Source organism: Boleophthalmus pectinirostris, unplaced genomic scaffold, assembly GCF_026225935.1.
Source record: "Boleophthalmus pectinirostris isolate CB_2022bp ecotype Guang Dong unplaced genomic scaffold, ASM2622593v1 HiC_scaffold_9, whole genome shotgun sequence".
In the NCBI taxonomy this organism is placed as follows: Eukaryota; Metazoa; Chordata; class Actinopteri; order Gobiiformes; family Gobiidae; genus Boleophthalmus; species Boleophthalmus pectinirostris.
Window position 1 is genome coordinate 6233996 of NW_026571541.1, and position 19147 is coordinate 6253142.

General features: G+C 38.8%; 1 protein-coding gene across 2 annotated transcripts in view; it reads left to right on the top strand.

Annotated features, from left to right (window-relative positions):
* Positions 1 to 1302: 1302 nt before the first annotated feature.
* The window catches only part of LOC110162875 (interleukin-1 receptor accessory protein), a 67831-nt gene continuing 49986 nt past the window's right edge, over positions 1303 to 19147 (top strand). For both annotated transcript variants that reach the window (XM_055166776.1, XM_055166777.1), the window contains exons 1-2: positions 1303 to 1526; positions 13223 to 13305. In XM_055166776.1, coding sequence (XP_055022751.1) covers positions 1525 to 1526; positions 13223 to 13305 — 85 coding nt within the window. In that variant the 5' untranslated portion in view covers positions 1303 to 1524. The remainder of the gene's footprint in view (positions 1527 to 13222; positions 13306 to 19147) is intronic.

The following is a 19147-nucleotide window of genomic DNA, read 5'->3' on the forward strand; positions in this document are numbered from 1 at the left end:
AACAGACCTGGAATTGTGTTTTGTCTCATTTACACATTTGAGTAAAACTTTATAACTAGCATGTCTACATCTCCAAAGCTCAAAATGCTCTGTTCCACCTTGTGATGTCATGAAGCGGTATTTTTCAAGTTAACAGCTACATTTTACCTTTACTTGAGCAGACATAGGCAATTCCAGGGCTGAAATTGTCAAAATGATTCTAGGTGAAGGTGTATGGAGTTTTAAAAAAAACAAAGGAGCTCTTCCGGTATTACTACATGACATCACAAAGTGGAACAAAACAAACATGCCGGGTTTGTGTAAATGAAACTTACTTAGTCATTTCCTTACTTACTTAGTAGTAGTTTATTAGGTCATTTTGCAGCACTACAAAACAAAACAAAACAAAACCTAGACTGCAACCACGTGGATCATGAATGAAAGGAATTACTCTGAAGTAAAAAGTACTTCTAATGCCAAACCCTATTAAACAATGACAGAATTCCAAGAAAGAAAAGCAGCATTTGAACAGCAAGTTTGCATTTACAGTTTCACTTGTGAGATACTGTATATATAAGAGACAAAATATCAGTTAAAACAAGCAAAAATTAATACATAATTCCTTAATAGCTTTCAAAACATAACGCTTTATACTCTTTTTTTTTTCTTAAAGCTTCTACAGTGTTAGACTTTTTTTTTATTTTATTCATTTCTGAACATATATTGCGCTGAATTACTTAGATTTGATTAATTAAATGCCTATTAGATGCCTAACTTTGTGCACTAATAAATTGTTGTACATTGTATTATGTTTTATAGACATCTAACTGTACCTCATCTACAGCTTGCCGTGACTTTTATTATATTTACTCAGTTTCTGGCAACCTTAAGATGAGTAGCTCTCTGGTATTTTCGTTTTACAAAAAGTAGTTCACAGGAGGAAAATGTTGGAGACCCCTGCACTAACCCTTCTAACAGAAATACAATCACTTTTTAAAATTCTTATAATTTTTTTAAAGATGCCAAACACAACTCCAAGTACAGTATGTTTGTAATGAGTAAATAAAATTATAACAGAAATCAGAAAATAGCGTGATGTGGCCCTTTAATACACTGAGACTGCGTGCCCTCACTCGTTCTTTCCAGTTCACGCTTTGCACGTTTACTTCTCTTTGGAGTTAACCCCGAAAAGTCACACTCCTCGTACATACCACTATCTTTTTGTTTATAATATTAGGAAATGATCCATCGTCAGCTCGCAGCGCGTGGAGGCGGAGCGTCTACCGGAATCCACTCCACTCCCACTTCCTCCGTTCACAAGCCCAGAGCGAACTTCAGCCCCGTGTCTGCGCGCACTGTCCCCGCGTGTCTCCTCTCACAGCCCGGGACCGTGGCACCGTTTACCCCGCGGAGGAGAACAACGCACCGGAGCTGGCGTCCGTGCGTAAAAGTGCCCATGTGCGAGTGTGGGAACCGGCGCTTAGTTTTGACAGATTGGAAAATACCTGAAACATCTGGCAAGTCCGTGCAGCTACTTCTGCCCCCATGTAAGTGACAGCTTCTGATTGTTTGTTTGACATTTAGTGAACGCTTCTGTTACGATTTGTGCGTGATCGTGGGAACAGTTTAACCTCTGCGTTTCCTTTACTGGCACGTGTTTCAATTTTCACTGTAATTTATGACTATGAAAAAAGTTAGTGGTTGATTTTTGCTTAATTGGCAGCTCTGTGACTGCTCGTTTTGGTTTGTAGCATTAAGAATGTCACTATAGCACATGTCGCTGCTACGATCATTTATCATTTATTAGGCTCTTTTCTGATCTGATCTATGATATAATCTTATTTCTTCATCACAAACAGACCTGGAGTTGTATTTTATTTTATTCACACATGTTTAAGACACAAACCCTGCATATTTAGGCTGAGTTCTTCTCTCAGACACCTTCACTAGAATGATTTGGATGATTGTAGCCCTGGAATTTCCAAAGTCTACTAAACAAAAAGTAAGGTAAAGATAGGTGTTCACTTTAAAACTACCGCTTCGTGACATCACAAGGTGGAACAGAGCATTTTGAGCTTTGGAGATGTAGATAGACAGAGTAATAAAGGGTTACTCAAACATGTGTGAACTCCGGGTCAGTTTTTGAGGAGGTAACTGCATTCTAACATGACTTAAAGCTCACAAGAGTCCATTTTGTGTAATATTTGTGCTTTAACAATCGTGAAATCTTGAATTCTTTGATTGTTTACACTGTTAAATAGATCAACATTTGTTATGCAATCACCTGTTCTGAATTATAATGAGAATGTGACATAAACAGTCAGTTAAACACACCCTCTCCCTTCAGTTTGTCACTACTGGTGAATAGATTGAACTGAAATGATTCTCGTTGCTTCTAAAATGATTAAACCTATGTTCTGTTTTATTGTAACCTGCAAAAGTGCAATGAATCTATCCATTAAAGATCCACTGTGTAACTTTATCTGGTGAAGGGGCCATTGAATGCTTTTCTCCATGGAGATGTTGTTGCTTTGTCTGGAATGTTTCACAGTATGGCATTAAACCTTTCTATCTTTATGAAGACCAAAACAGACCAAGTTACAGGTCAGATCTGCGGAGAGGCAACTCCGCTCACAGTCAGAATACCTGTTGTAGGTATTTTTGATTTTAAAAAACACCTGTAATTGAATAAATGTAAGGTGAAGCTGTTTAACGTCATACTGTGCAACATTCCAGGCAGAGCAATGACGTATCCATAGAAACAAGCAGGGGACAAAAAAGTTACACGATGCATCTTTAACAGAAACATTTTAACATCCGTAGTTTATTTATGAGTGAGATTGCCTCATTTTAGCTCAGGTTATTTCTTTAGATTGTCATTCACTATTAGTCTGTCTACATCTCCAAAGCTGAAAACGTTTTGTTCCACCTTGTGATGTCATGTAGTGGTAGTTGTCAAATTAAAAGCTACCATTTTTAGATTGTTATTGTACATTGATTTGGTTTAGTCTGGTTTAGTCTCACGAAATTACTGTAGGCCATTTCTCACGTAGGTGTGTCATTCATTCAGATCTGGTTTTGGCCATACTCGGGCTAATCCCTTTAATTACTTTAATTTATACTGGGATGCACATTTACTACACCAAACTATAATAGGGCAATAATAACACTGATTTTACTGTTATTATAAATGTTGTAAAGCTCTAATTTTTATAATCCCTTGTCCTGGTAGTTTTGGACTTTATGTTGGTTTGTTTTAACCTGAAGTTTTTTCAAGATTAAAGGTGATTAAAGGTGCACTGCATAACTTTTTGTTTGGGGACTCATCACTGCTCTGCTTGGAATGTTCCACAGAATGACATTAAACAGCTCTACCTTACATTTATTAAAGTACAGATGGTTTTATAGATCAAAAATATCTAGAAAAAGGCATTCTGACTGTGAGCGGGGTCGCCTCTCCACAGATCTGACTTGTAACTTGGCGTGGTTTGGTCTCCATGAAGACAGAAAGTTTTAATTCCATACTGTGAATCATTCCAGACAAAACAATAACATCTCCATGGAGAAAAGCATTTGACGGACCCTCCACCAGAAAAGTCACACAATGTACCTTTAAAGGGACAGTCCAGAATTTTGAACATAGGACCTCATTTCCTAGTGATCCAGAGTGTTGGAGACGTGTGGAGACACTTTTTGAAATATTCCATCCAGTCCTTGTATTTACAGAGGTCACTGGCGCTAGGCTAGTGCATGTCAATGGCCATAGTTATCCTGTCACTAAAAACAGTCTTACCTAGGGGTGGGCGATATATCGATATTTTAAATATATCGAGATAGTTTTTAAACTCGATATGAATTCTGACATATCGTATATGTCGATATAATGCTTATATTCAATTTTGATTTTGCCGCTTCGCTTGTTTGTCTTCTCTCTCGTCGCCTCCGCGCGCCTCCGCCTCCCTGATTTTGTTCGCTCGTGTCTCCTTCACTCGTCACTACCACCGTGAATGCAGAAAGTTGGTGCCAGTGAAAAGCTTCAAGCACCACGAACCTTTTCCACCATTTACAGACAAAACCATCAGCAGCACATCCTCATATTCCACTGAGTCGCGTCCTTTTGCCCGAAAGAAGCTAAACGAGCTGAGCTGCACGAGAAGTGCACTGTTTATGCAAATGAGCCATGCATTTCTGTAAAATGTAAACACACGTGCGCAAAACTGCATTAAACACATTATTATCTCAAACAGGCTGATGTGGCTCTACAGTCCTTATGCTTTATATATTGTAAAGTTTAGCAATGTAAAGTTTATTTATGCAGAAGATTTTAATTAATAGTCTGCTGCAGTGTCACTTGTACAATAGTGTTTGGAAACGTTTGGTTTGATCTGCAGTGGATTGTGGGATTAAACCTCAGAGCTCCTTACTGCTGGAACATGGATCTGTTAAAATAAGGAACATCCTGAGCTTCTTCTGCTGAAGGAGCTTATGGTTCTGGTTCTGGTTTGGATAACAGAGTTAATGCAAAGATGAGCTTGTGTTGAGTTGTTTTATTTATGAATGAAAAGAAGAAAATATGTTTTATTTATTTTATTTTACAATTAAATTATTATTTATGTAATTAGGGTTTTTTGTAATCTTAAATGTTCCTATATGAACTGCCGACCTCTTACACTTCAATTAAAAAAAAGGACCTTGTTGTATTTGGCAGATTTGTTTTTGCAGTTTTCAGTTTTAGGGTGTTATTTTTTCTTGAACATATATCGAGATATATATCGTATATCGAGATATAGCAAAATATATCGAGATATATTTTTTGATCCATATCGCCCAGCCCTAGTCTTACCCACTCCACAAAACACCTGAAGAAAATCTATTATTACTCCAGACTGTCCATGTGAGTGTCTGTGTTCATAGAATAAAGTTTGAAATAAAATTAACCTTGCACCGCATGAATTGTCGTATGTTGAGGGACTATTTTTTTCAGCAGCAGCGGAATTTTACTTTGCCGGTAAGATAGGTGCTAGGTGACATCAGTCCACTGCTGCCAAACTTTCTATCAGGAAGTACAAATCGCTGCTGATGCTCAGACATAAATCCTTCAAATGCAAGGTGTGTTTACTTCTAAAATGATTCTATCAACACAGACACTCACACGGACAGTCTGGTGTAATAATAGTTTTTCTTCAGGTGTTTTGTGGAGTGGGTAAGACTGTTTTTAGTGACAGGCTAACTATGGCCATTGACATGCACTAGCCTAGCACCAGAGACCTCTGCAAATACAAGGACTGGATGGAATATTTCAAAAAATGTCTTCACACGTCTCCAACACTCTGGCTCACTAGGAAATGAGGTCCTATGTCCAAAATTCTGGACTTTCCCGTTAAGTAATCAGATGCTTCTGTTATTTCTTTTGGATTACTATATATTGGTTCATTCCTTAATTCATTAATTAAACCAAAAAGCTTGTCATGACAACAAATTTTGAAACATGTTACATCACAACAGAGATAAATTACGATAAACAATGATAATTGAAATATACTTTATACCACTGACATAAAACAGAAGAATCAGAGTAAACCAACTTTTAATTAGACGGAATCATTAAAAGGTCAGAGGTGCAACAAACAAACAGCAGAATTAACCAATAATTAGCCGTGAAAGTTATTTATTCTACCCTCTACGCTCAAATCTTATTGTATTACATTAAAAATCGCTAAAATCCTACCCACAATTGTAAAGAAATTATACACGATAAATATTGAGTCCCTATACACTGAGTTCAAACATGTTATAGTCCTGTGTGTTTTCATTTCTCAAAACTACCGCCAAAACTTGGATTCTTACTGCGATCAGGTCCACTTCTCCACAGATCTGACCTGTAACTTGGCCTGGTGATGCAGCCAGCTTGTCTCCATGGAGATAGTAAAATGAAATGCCGTACTGTAGATAGAACACTCAAGGAAAAAATAATAACATCTACATGAAGTCAAGCAGGTGGTGGACCCTCTGCCAGAAAAGTTACAAGGTTTTTCTTTGCTTTAGTTCAGATTTTAGTCTTTGAAAACCATCCAATGTCTCCATGGAGATGTTCTTGCGTTGCCTGGAATGTTCCACGGTATGACATTAAAACGCTCAAAAATATAATAATTCTCTCTGTGAATAGGTGCGACTCTCCACAGATCTGACCTGTAATGACGCCTATAGTTGTCTTCCTTGAGATTTTTAGTTTAATCTCTACCATGAATCATTCTAGACAAAGCAATCTCCATGAAGACAAGCAGGCAACAGATAATCTACCACAAAAGTTGCACAATGCACCTTTAAATGAGTCATAGAACATTTTATGGATTAAATTGCATCAAATAGTCAAAAAATAATGAAAAAAACCCTCAAATTTCCCAGCAGTGCCAATAAAATGTACACACGATAAATACTGACACCAAAAATGTATCGTTCCTTCTTTCACGTATTGAAGGATAAGTCGATCTAGTCGTTATGGTGACAGGTCCAGATACATGTAGAGGCTTTTTCACATCGATCACCTGGAGCTGTTATGGCTCTTAATGCGCTTTTACTTTGGGCTTGTTTCTAAGTAAATATGGCTGCCTGTCACTGCTCTGACTGATAATGTGATTACACTCAATCTCATCTCAGGGTGCGCTCTGCTGAGCTCTGCACAAACTCCACCTGCACCCGTCCTCCTCCTCATCCTCCTCCTCATCCTCCTTTTCTTCCTCCTCGTCCTCCTCTTCCTCCTTGTCCATGTCAAACTGCAGGTCCCATTCATTTTACAGTTGAGTTTTGGAGTTAAAGATTATGGCAATATCACACTGGCTCTAGTTTAACTGATGTAACCTGTATTTTACCGTATCAGACGTCAACAAGTGAAGTGTATAGAAACAAACATAATACTTTTATCATACTTGTATTTAAATAATGTACACAATTTATATAGAGCTTTTTTGGACTCTCATGAGAACGCTTGTGGGTAAAAACGACAAAATATTTTCTCCTAAGTGCCTTTCGTTTAGACGGTGATTGCGTTTTTGGGGCTTAAAAACGCAAAAATCTGAAACCAGCCTCCACAGTGGAAAAGTTGAATACACTCCGCTGCAGCGTTTCCATCTACACTGGCCAAGACGCAAAACTCTGGTTAGATCTGCTCACGTCACGTACGCGTTTATGTCACATAGATACAGTACATAGAAACAAACATGTCAGATCATTTCCATGCGTTGAATTCCACACACTGTGTGCACGCAGATTTCCTCCCGAAAAGGCTCGTCTAAATTCAGAATAAAGTGAAGACACGACGCCACTTTTGCGTCTTCAGACCGCCATCATATAAACATAGCCAGAGATGCTTATCTGGCTCACGATGATCGATTAAGAAAATTTTATCAAATGCCCATCCCTAATATCGGTGCATCCCTGCCTTTGAGTAAGGATGTAAGGATGTAAGGATGTAACAATAACCGAAGTACTGTGATGTATCTTATATATATATATAAGTCTCTTTGCTTAAATTAAGAGTTATCGTGCAGCGATAGATAAAAAAAAAGACAGAGGGAACTACATAGACCAGATTCAGTGTAGACTAAATGAAGAAATAACAGTTCTAAGCACGTAGTTCGTAGTTCTGGATTAAGTCTTGTCAAAATATTTTAAGGGGAAAAAGTAGCATATTAACAGTTTTGGCAGTCTCGCAGTATCACAATAAATATCGTACCGTGAGATGTATATCGTGAAAATATCGTACTGAGAGATTTGGATATTGTTACCTCCCTAATCGTGAGCCTCCCCACCATATCATGAGCTTTCCCACGATATCGCAATAAATATCGTGCCGTGAGGTTCATACCGTGACCATATGGTATCGTGAGGCTTGATATCGTTACACCACTGACACCACATTTAAAATAGGCAAGATGAGTGTTACGTTCGATAACGTTAAAGCTATACTGTGGAATATTCCAGACAAAGAAATCCTAGATAAAAGCAGGCGGCATACTGTCCATGAGAAAAGCTGCATAGTGCACTTTTTAAGCAGTAGTAAAGTTGCCACCTACAGGTCACCTTGTTTAACAGCCCCAGTGAACAGGATTTAACGGTGCTCTAAATATGCTCGAAATGACTCTAAAGCTGCACATGGTCAGTATTAAGAAAGCAGTGATGTGGCTGAGAACAGCGGCAGAGACCCGGGTCCTGCTTTATTTACTGTGCCGTCCTTTGACTGGGGCTGGGTTTGTGCCTGTGTGTAATAGATTGGTCCTGCGCAGCTCCGTGCTTTATGTCCCTCCAGGGCTCCACTACCACTGCCTGATCATCACCACGCCACATTAACTCTGTCGCTCCGTCTCATCTGCTCCATCTTTCTCTGTTTATGTCCCTCCCTCCTTCTGTTCTCGCCGAGTTTAGTTACTTTAAAATGTATACCATTAAAACCTAATTATGTGGTGTTATTTAGCAGTTTTTGCTTGGTGTGGTCTATTCGCTTAGAGACGGACGCTGAAATGGTTCATCAGGACTAACGGTGATCATTATTTACGCCCAAATTCATTCACTTAAATCAGAACTATTATACAAAATTGACCTTTCAGAGCTTTTAAGCAGAGTTGTTCCCCTCACCATTTCCCATCTTGAAGTTGTATTTGGAGTGATTGTGCATGTTTGAGTGATCTTTTATGGAGTCAGAAAGCTTTCAGAAATATGTGTGTGCATAGGATAGAAGTCCATTCATATTTGTGAAATCTGTGCAAATTTGGCTGTAGTTGAGCATAAAATAAATATTCGTAAACACTCAAAGGAGTCCAGTCGTACATAAAATGTATTGTGTGTATTTTATCCATCAGAATATGAATTGAAAAGTTACGGCATCAAGAATTACAATCATGAAATGAAAATGTATGGTTACGCTTTCTTCAGTACAAATACAAATTCACAGGCGCGACTCAACTGTCAAAAATATGTCGTCACTTCAAGGCATGATTTATTGAGCAGAAGAAACACCGATTGAGATGCCAAATTTTTGCACCATATATGGACTGAACCAGGACTAAACCACCAGGACTGATCCCAGGGCTGATCCCAGGGCTGATCCCAGGGCTGATCCCAGGGCTGATCCCAGGACTGATCCCAGGACCTGGTTCAGTCCTGGTTCAGTCCTGTTTTAGTCCTGTTTTAGTCCTGGTTCAGTCCTGTTTTAGTTCTGTTTTAGTCCTGTTTTAGTCCTGGTTCAGTCCTGTTTTAGTTCTGTTTTAGTCCTGGTTCAGTCTTGGTTCAGTCTTGCTGTAGTCCTGGTTAGTCCTGGTTTAGTCTTGGTTCAGTCCATATGTGGCGCAAAAGTCCGGCATCTCGATCGATGTTTCTTCTGCTCAATAAATAATCCCTGTGAAGTGATGATGTATTTTTGACAGTAAAGTCAATTTGTATTGAATTCAATTTGTATTGAATTTGTATTCGTCCTGAAGAAAGTGTAATCATACATTTTCATTTCATGCTTGTAATTCTTGATGTCGTAACTTTTCAGTTCCTATTCTGATGGATAAAATACTTATACAATGCATTTTATGTATAACTGGACTCATTAGAGAGTTTACGAATATTTATTTTATGCTCAACTACAGCCAAATATGCATGATTTCCCAAATATGCATAGATTTCTGTCCTATTAAACAGATATTTCTGAAAGCTTTTTTAATCCATCATCTTTAATCACTTATTTTCAAGATGCCATATTGCTGATCAACCCCTGTTTTCACTGCCACAGACACACACCCACTGCTCTGGACTTCATCTGTGATACATACAGGATTAGGCGACTCTTGTGAGCTTTAAGCCATGTTATAATGTTGTCTTGTCATCAAAAGGAGACCTGGAGTTGTGTTTTGTTTGATTCACACGTTTCAGTAAGCCTTATTCGTCTGTGTACGTCTCCAAAGCTCAAAATACTCTTTTCCAGCTTATGATGTCATGGTATTTTTCAACAGCTGCTTTTTATCTTTTGTTCTGTAAAGATAAGCAATTCGAGGACTGAAATGATCCAAGTCATTCTAGTGAAGGTGTATGGAGTTTAAAAAGGCAGTGGAAAAAGGTGAAAACGCATTAGTTTGAGAGCAGAACTGAGTGTAATATGCAGGATTTGTGCATTAAACATGTGTGAATGAAACAAAACGCAACTCCAGGTCTGTTTGTGATGAAGAAACATTATAACATAGATCAGAAAATAACAAAATATGGGCCCTTTAAGTAAGAATTTAGGAATAAACCAGATTTAATCAAGATATATAAATAGTTAGAAATCTTCTTTACTAAGATGCCACCAGTGTGTTGTAAAGTTCCATTGCCACTGCTGAGTCTAGAGCCATTTAATAGATACACATTTTCATTCTAAACAACATTGGGAGGAGGCCAGAGGATTTAAATGAGTTCCTCAGTTATAACGTGCTGTAAAACCAAAGTGATGACAATGTGAATTTCCCAAAAGTGTTGATTCATTCTCTAGCAGAATACAGTATATGGCAGGAATGTGAATCAAAGTGAAAAATACTTTCTGAAGAAATTCCTTAAGTCAATGTTTTGGTATTTATGTTGGACTTGAACTTTGGAGAAGAGGTTGCTATATTGTGCAACTCTGATTCTTGTAAGATTTAAGCAATGTTACAATGCTGTTACCTCCTCCAAAACAGACCCAAAGTTGTGTTTTGTTTCATTCATGTTTGTGTAAAATTAGAGATGTAACAATAACCGAAATATCGTAATATCGTATCGTCAGAAGTCTCTCAATAACATCGTGGACCACCACAATGTATCGAATTACAAGTCTCTTCGCTTAAATGAATAGTTATGGTGATCTTAATCCATTTCTTTGTAATTTTAATGTGATTTCTTATCCTGTAAAGCACTTTGAAGTACTTTGTGTATGAACCTTGCTGTACAAATAAACTTCCCTTCCCTTGTTATGGTGCAGCAAAGCTTAAAAACAGATAAAACTACATAGACCATGACCCTTTGGTGTTATCAGTGCAGATAACGTGAAGAAATAACTGTTATTAAGCACTTTAAAATTGTCATTCTTCACTTTGTAACCCTACCAAAGGCTTTTCAATGCTTTTCCAAGACTTTATAGAAGGAAAAGTTACATATTCACTAGGGATGTAACGATATCCAAATCTCTTGGTATGATATTTTCATGATATAACATCTCATGGTACGATATTTATTGTGGTATTTTGTGGAGGCTAACAAAACTGTGAATATGCTACTGTTTCCTCTTAAAATGCCTTGAGAAGACTTAGTAAGATTTAAAAGTGCTTATAAAAGTTATTCCTTCATGTAATCTGCATTGAAATGGAGCAAAGGATCATGGTCTATGTAGTTCCCTCTGTTTTTTTTTAGCTATTGCTGCACCATAACTATTCATGTAAGCAAAGAGACTTGTAATTTGATATATTGTGATGGTCCACGATATTATTGTGAGAACTTCGCAAGAAATATCGAACCATGAACTCCATATTGTGAAAATATCGTATTGAGGGATTTTGATCTTGTTTCATTCCTAGTAAACATTTAATATTATTCTGTCTATATTTCCAAAGTTGAAAATGCTCTGTTCCATCTTGTGATGTCATGAAGGGCTAGTTTTCAACAGCTTCAGTAGATATGGGTAGCCAGGCTGGCGCCACCTAGTGCCTCCTCTCAGTTTCATTTCTCTGCAGCAAGTAGGTCAGGAATCAGAATACACTAGACGGTTTGCAAAAACCCCAGAAGTGCGAGTTCGGGCACCAGCCAATCAGCGAAGAGCCATACATTCTGTGTTGTCAGCGATTCTTGAGATCGAGGATTTAAAGCGGGAACAAAGAATGTTTGGTGAATTTTATTAAGGGAAAAGATGTTATTGTCCTTCTTTCTACGGGATTTGGGGAAAGCTTAATATAACAGTTAGTCCCGTTAGCGGTGCATCACATACGCCACAACCAAATAGCAGCGATTGGTTAAATGAAAAATAGTACCTGCCTACCATCGAGCGAACAAATCCTAATGCTGCGAGGAATCAGGCTAAGAGATTAGCAGATTGGTCCGAAATCATCCAAATGATTATAGTGAAGGTGTATGGAGTTTAAAAACACAGTGGAGCACTTCCTGTATTATCACATGACATCACAAGATGGAACAGTGTGTTTTCTGTTTGAGAGAAGAACTTTGTCTAATAATTATGCAGGGTTTGTCTGTTAAACATGTGTGAATGAAACAAAACACAACTCCAGGTCTGTTTGTGATGAGGAAAAACATTTTAACATAGATCAGAAGATAACCTAATATGAGCTCTTTAACTGTACTATGAAGCATTCTCCATATTATTATGATGTGTGTATAGGTTTATTAATGTTATATGCTGTAGATTGAGTCAAGGGCATTTTTACTGTGTGTTTTATAGGACTGTGCAGAAAGCCAAAGCCTAATAAAAATCATTGCTGTAAGTTTTGAAAAGAAATCTCAGGGGGATCTTCTTTCCGGCGTCCAATCAGGAGAGTGTAGAATGAGAACCATGCAGAAATAACTGTCTATAACTATACCAGAATGTTGTTTGAGCATTACGGTTTGATATCAGAGTGAGAGAAGGGACTAAGTGGGCGGAACTAAGGCTACGTTCAGACTGCAGCCTGAAGTGAAACAGATCCAATTTTTTTCAAATGCAACCCAGGCCACTTGGATATGTGCTCCTAAAACTGATACATATCTGATCTTTTGACATGTGACTTCAGTCAGTTCAGGTCACATTCATCCCATCTACACATCATAAATGTACACAAATGTTCTTCTCGTCATATGAAAATTGTGTTTGAACTTTGTTACAGTGAAGCAGTGAAGCACATATCAGTCCCACCATTCTTGGCTCCGACTCTGCATCCACACGTTCCTTTCTACGGACGTTGCTGCCACTGCCCCACAAAACACCACGGCCAAAAACCTCGTCCTTCTTCTTCTCAATCTCCTCCTTAAAACAAATAAAACTGTACATGTTCTGGCTCCAGTACGACAGGAACTTTAAAATCACATTTAAAGTTCACACTGGAGATCACATACAATTCTCATTTAATTGGAAATGAAATTGGAATAATCTTTACTTATGGTTTAAAACTGAAAACAGCACCTTTATACTTTAATTTTAAGTGTTGTGCTTTGTAATGTAAAACAATATTCTTTACCTTGATATTTGTGTTGTTGTGTTTTTCCATAGGACGTCCTCCATCCCTCCTCTCCTTGTTCTTTTGCTGGTCCTGGGTTCACAGACAGCCCTGAGTCAGTCCAGCGAACCGTCAGGTGAGTACCAGTACATACTTTGATTGGAAAGTAGTGCTTTCTACATGAGCTGGGAGAAGGCCTGTCATGATAATTACAATAGTGATCTGTCTTTCAATACATGTTAGATGCAACATTACTTTTTGGTAGTCGTATTTTCCGCACTATTAGGTGCTCTGGATTATAAGACGCACTGTCATTAAATGGTCTATTTTCAAACTTTTTTCACAAATAAACTGCACTGGACTTTAAAGGAAACACAACAGTTGGATGGGTCAGTGGGACTTTGTTTGGTGCGTTCACGGTGACTCTGGGCTTTGTTCAGTTGTGGCGTGTAGGGAGGGTGCTGTCTGGGATCGCTGGATTGTCGGCGTGTTCACAGTGACTCAGTTGTTCAGTTGTGTCTAGAAGCGGCACATTGCACTCGCTTTTTCGGTTCTTCCTCTGTTCCGTTCCTTACCTGTGTGGAGTGATGAGTGTGGCTGCGGGTGTGTTTCGCTGTGTGGTCGCTGTCTGCTCCGTGTGTGTTTGTGTGCGCTGCGGGTGGTGCGGCTTTGTAGTTTACTGAAGTCGTGCTGGGACACCTGAGTGGATTTGTGTATACGGCGCTGTGGGTTGCGAAGAGCGCAGCCGTTTTTTGATGGGGTTAGAGGCTTAAAAGCGGAAAATACGGTATTAGTGAGGATTTTTTTCAGTTTTTCTCTATTGTGGCTCATTATAGGTATAAACTACTACTAAAGTGGCAAAAGGATAAATTCACTTTGTCAACTGGACAAAAGTTTATTTGGTTGAATTGCTTTGTCTGTGCCTCTCCTCAAAGCTACTCCAGTCTCCTCCATTCAGTGTAGACTGCAGTGAGTGCTTCATTGTAGAAACGAAACAGCCACTTCTCAAGAGGATGTACCAACACAGACGAGAGAACAATAGTGGACCTCAGTCTGCTGTACACCTCCACCTAAAAGCCACCGGCCACTCCTTTGAGGATAGTGAGGTACAGATCTGAGGCAGAGAAAAGAATTGGTTTGAGAGAGGAGTTAAAGAAGCTCCACTGAGGGATTAAAGTGTTTCAATCTGCTGGTTATTTATTGCCGTTTGTGTTTTTGTAACTATATTTTACATTTAGAAAGGTTGTCGGGGATAACTCCGCTGTAGTGTTTTTGTGTCAGTGGCATAAATTATTTTCAATATTATTTTTTATTGTCAATATTTGGGAAACTGCGGTTGAACTGTAGACAGAAAACCCAGTCCATGGGTTTCAGAATGATACAATAGTTGGACTGTTGCCATAGCAATTAATAATGGAAGTGCAAATTGCTACTATGGCAGTCATAATTCTGAAAGGGATAATTTTCAGTACTTTTCACCATTCAGATTTTGATTGATTGGTTGATTTGAATTGTTAACTGCCATGGAAACGAAGCCGAAGCAAATGGATAAGAGGACCAAAACAGATTTTTAATTTTTTTTTACTGGTTTGGAAACCTTTCTTGACCATTTTGGCAACACTGGACATACGGGTGTAGAGAGAGAATTTATTTTTTGTTTAAATCTTCTTCTTGTTCTTGTTTTATGTAATGTTAAAATCAATAAAAATATATCTAAAAAAGAAAGATAATTTTTAATGGAATCCGCTAGAAACAGTAAAAAGGCAGGACGCTCTGTAATTGATGGTTTATCTAAGATTCATTACAATTTCCATAAAAGAAGTAGAAACAATTTATACAGAGCCTTCAACACATAGATACAAATGTTTAAGCATAAAGAGCATTAGTAGAGGGCTCTTGTTGCAGTATTGAGTGTAGTTTGTGTGTGGCTCCGCAGAGTCTCGTCCAGTCACTCAGTGTTCCCTGGTGAATGATGATTATACAGACTCGGGCCACAACAGTCCACAGTGTGCGACTGAATATAATGCAACAGTCCATTTGAGACAGATGGTGTACCCGGGATTTCTTAATCAAATTTGCATCTTTTAAACAGCAGTCACAGTGTTGTCAATACTTCTGCTGTACTGGCCACACTTAATGATCTGTATATACCAGAGGTGGGACCAAGTCGTTATTTTGCAAGTCTCAAATAAATCTCAAGTCCAAGTCAAGTCCCAAGTCAAATACAGGAAAGTCCAAGGAGAGTCTCGAGTCACTGGCCCATAAGTCATTTCAAATCTTTAAACCAAAATACCAAATACAGCTTAGATTTTTGTTATTTATATGAATTTTTATCTAAATTGTACTTAAATTATTGAGTATATAAGAGTTGTAGAAATGTGATTGTTTCCTTTTTAAATGTTCGGGCAAGATCTTAGTGTGAATCATTACAGTGAGAATAGAAAGAATTCAGATTTAAAAGTGCTTCTCAAGTCTTCTCAAGTCACAGGCCTCAAATCCCAAGTCAACTCCCAAGTCATTGACCTTCAAGTCCAAGTCGAGTCCGAAGTCTTAGTCCATTTTATCAAGTCTCAAATCCTAAAAATAGTGACTCAAATCTGACACGAGTCCTGAAGTCCCCACCTCTGGTATATACTAGGGATGGGACAAAATCTCGTGCCACAAGATCACGCGAGACAAATTGCCACAAGACTGTGCACCCATCCATCCATCCATCAATTTTCTTCAGCTTATCCAGGGTCGGGTCACAGGGGCAGCAGTCTAAGTAGGGATTCCCAGACTTCCTTCACCCCGGACACTACCTCCAGCTCCTTCGGGGGGATACCAAAGCGTTCCCAGGCCAGCTGAGAGACACAGTCCCTCCTGCGTGCTCTGGGGTGTCCTGTTGTCGAATACTGTGCACACATGAGGAAAAGGATCTTGTGAGATTTTTTTCCTCATATTTTGACATTTTTGGTGAAAAAAAAAAAAGGGGGGGTAACTTTGCTTTATAATTCCTCTTGAGAAGCTGTGATACCCAAAAGCAGTGCTCCAATGACAGCTAAACTGTCAAATTAAATAAAGCAAAAATTATGAAGCAAAAATGTATGATCAAAAATTACATCAGAATCTCATCTTGTCTCGATCTCGTGGACTTAATCTTGACACATGTCTCATCCCATCCCTACTATATATTGAAGTTAACAAGTCTGTAATACTTTTTATATATTGGGGTAATAAGTAGGCCTGCACTATAACAAATTTTGAATTGCGATATAACGGTGAACTAAATATAGACAATAAACGATCAAACTGAAACCAAACCATGAAGCAGAATTATCCCCTAAAAGTATTCTAAATGTGCAGTATTCACAAAACACAGACTACAATAAATAAATAACAGAATGCACAACTTACACAGTAGCTCACACGTCATAATGTATTATAATAACAAAGAGAAAGAACAAAATTATATCAAATGAATCATAGTTTAAACCTCTAAAAAAGTATTTAACTATGCAGGAAGTTGATATAGTGATTACTGTGCCAGGCTTAGTCATAAGTCTAGGACTTGTCACGCAGCCGTCGTGGTGGTTAGACAAAGTGGCACGACATCAGAGATAATGACGTTGGTTCCAAAATGTGGAAATTTCAGCGTTGCAACAGAAATTTCAAGAACCACCAAACATAAGAAAGAAAGGTTAATGGGCCCATGTTACGCTATCGTCTGGTCTATGTTCTAATGTTTCCTCATCACAAACAGACCTGGAATTGTGTGAATGAAACAAAAAACACGTGTTTAATACGCAAACCCTGCATACTTCACACTCTGTTCCACCTTGTGATGTTATGTGGTAATACAGATACAGGAAGTGCTCCACTGTACTTTTAAACTCCATACACCTACACTAGAATCATTTGGATGATTTCAGTGCTGGAATTGCCGATCTCTACTGTACTAAATGTAAAAGGTAGCTGTTAACTTACTGAAAACTACCGCTTCATGATATCGCAAGGTGGAACAGAGCATTTTGAACTTTGGAGATATAGACTAATAATAAAGGGATACTCAAACGTGCGTGAATGTTTCTGAGGAGGTAATAGCTAGGGCATGACCTCGGGCAAATATTTAAAACTTATGTTCGGGCTCGGGTCAGACTCGGACACAGGAGTGCGTCAGCTGTTTCCTGTCAACAGTAAAACTGTAAAAAGTGTAAAAGATCGGCGATAAAGTCCACAGGAAGTAGAGTCACTATCGCAAATCTGCAGCTTCACCTCGATCTGCGTTGTGTGGATGTAAACAGACACACATGAGGAACTACTCTGAGCTTTTTACTTTTAAAGAAAGCTTCAAACTAGATTAATAGTGCTGTTTTGTGGACTGGCGTCATTCAGGTCAATTCCAGCTAGGACCAATAGACTCAGGGACAGCTTCTTCCCCAAAGCTGTCACCATACTAAATGACAAACAATATCCTCCATGTGTCATTAGGCCTGTGAAAATAGTGTGATTTTAATTGTGCCGGGTTCAGTCAGGTTCGGACACAAATATCTTAATGCCTGTCGGGCTTGGGTCGGATTTGATCACTGCTCTGTTGGCTTTAACTTCTTGGGTTCTTTTTAAAGACAATATAGTGAAGTGTATTTACCTTGTTGACATGTTTCGGCTGCTAGTTGCAAGCCATCTTCATAACTGTCCTCGGTGTTGGTGGTGACGTAGGTGTGGTCAGTCTGATGGACCTGGCAGGTCGCTCAGACTGACCACGCCTCCTGTCGCCCGATGTTCTCTGGAGGAGGGTGTCCCAGGTGTGTGAAAGGAGAAACACTTCATCATCACGGTTAATCCTGTCCGTGCCTCGTTTCCTGATTTCACTGTCCTCTCTGATCCAGCATTTGAACTTGTTGTTTTCCGATCCAATGACCCGAGCCCCGTCCCAGTCCATAATTATGGTGGGCTGCACTGCTCTGTTGGACACGGACGCTCTAGTAACAACATCATAACTTGTCAATTTTGCCTTATATAGGACCTTTAACAGGTAACAAAAATATAAATGTTAAATACATGAAAATGATCTATAATATAATATCATAATAATAAACTAAAACCAAATATATTTTAGTCATAATTTGAAAACATTATTTGTGAATGAAATGACTGTGTGTGTGAAAGGTCTGCTGTAGGACACTGCAGAAAGGTTTTTAATGAGACGTCAGCCCTGCTCTCGTGGGACGCCCGGTGAATGTGTCCTGGGAGGCACATCAGTAACACGGGGAGCGACAGGAGCAGAGACAGGTGCCGAGACAGGGCCACGATGGATGGACCAGAGACAGGGCCGTAGATCCTTGGGGCTTAGGCTAAATGAATGAGACGATTGAGCTCTTTAATGTTCTCAGACAAATGAGCTGTAGATTTTTCACCATGTTTGATAATTAAAGATCGACAGCCAATCAGCAAGCAGGATTTAGGACTGTGTTTCTCAAACTGTGGTATGAGTACATGGCTGACACAGATACATACTGCTACTACTATAACCTTTGCAAGTCTAGGATTCTAAGACATGCCAAAAATTAATCAAACGCCATTTCCTTATAGAGAAATTATTATTATTTTGATTTTAAATTTTTTATTTAGTTGTCTTTTGTTTCATTCACACATGTTTCAGTAACCCTTCATTATTAGTCTTCTATATCCATGGAGTCAATATGATTAACTAAGGTTCAGAAGCTGGACCATGCCTCAACCTTTTCTCCAGCCAACCACAGCTTATCCCAACCACACCTTCAATTATTCAGAAGGTTTATTTATACGGCCTGTCCCAACAACACCACCCGCATCAGCTCTCTCAACCCCCTCCCATCATGTGTCTCTCGTCTGAAGACATCATCTTCAAGGAGGCAGAGTTCTGAATCAGCTGGGTGACCATTATGGATTAGAAACGGACAGTAGATAGAGCCATCACATCTATCCATCGTCAATAAATATCTTTATCTTTCTTGCGC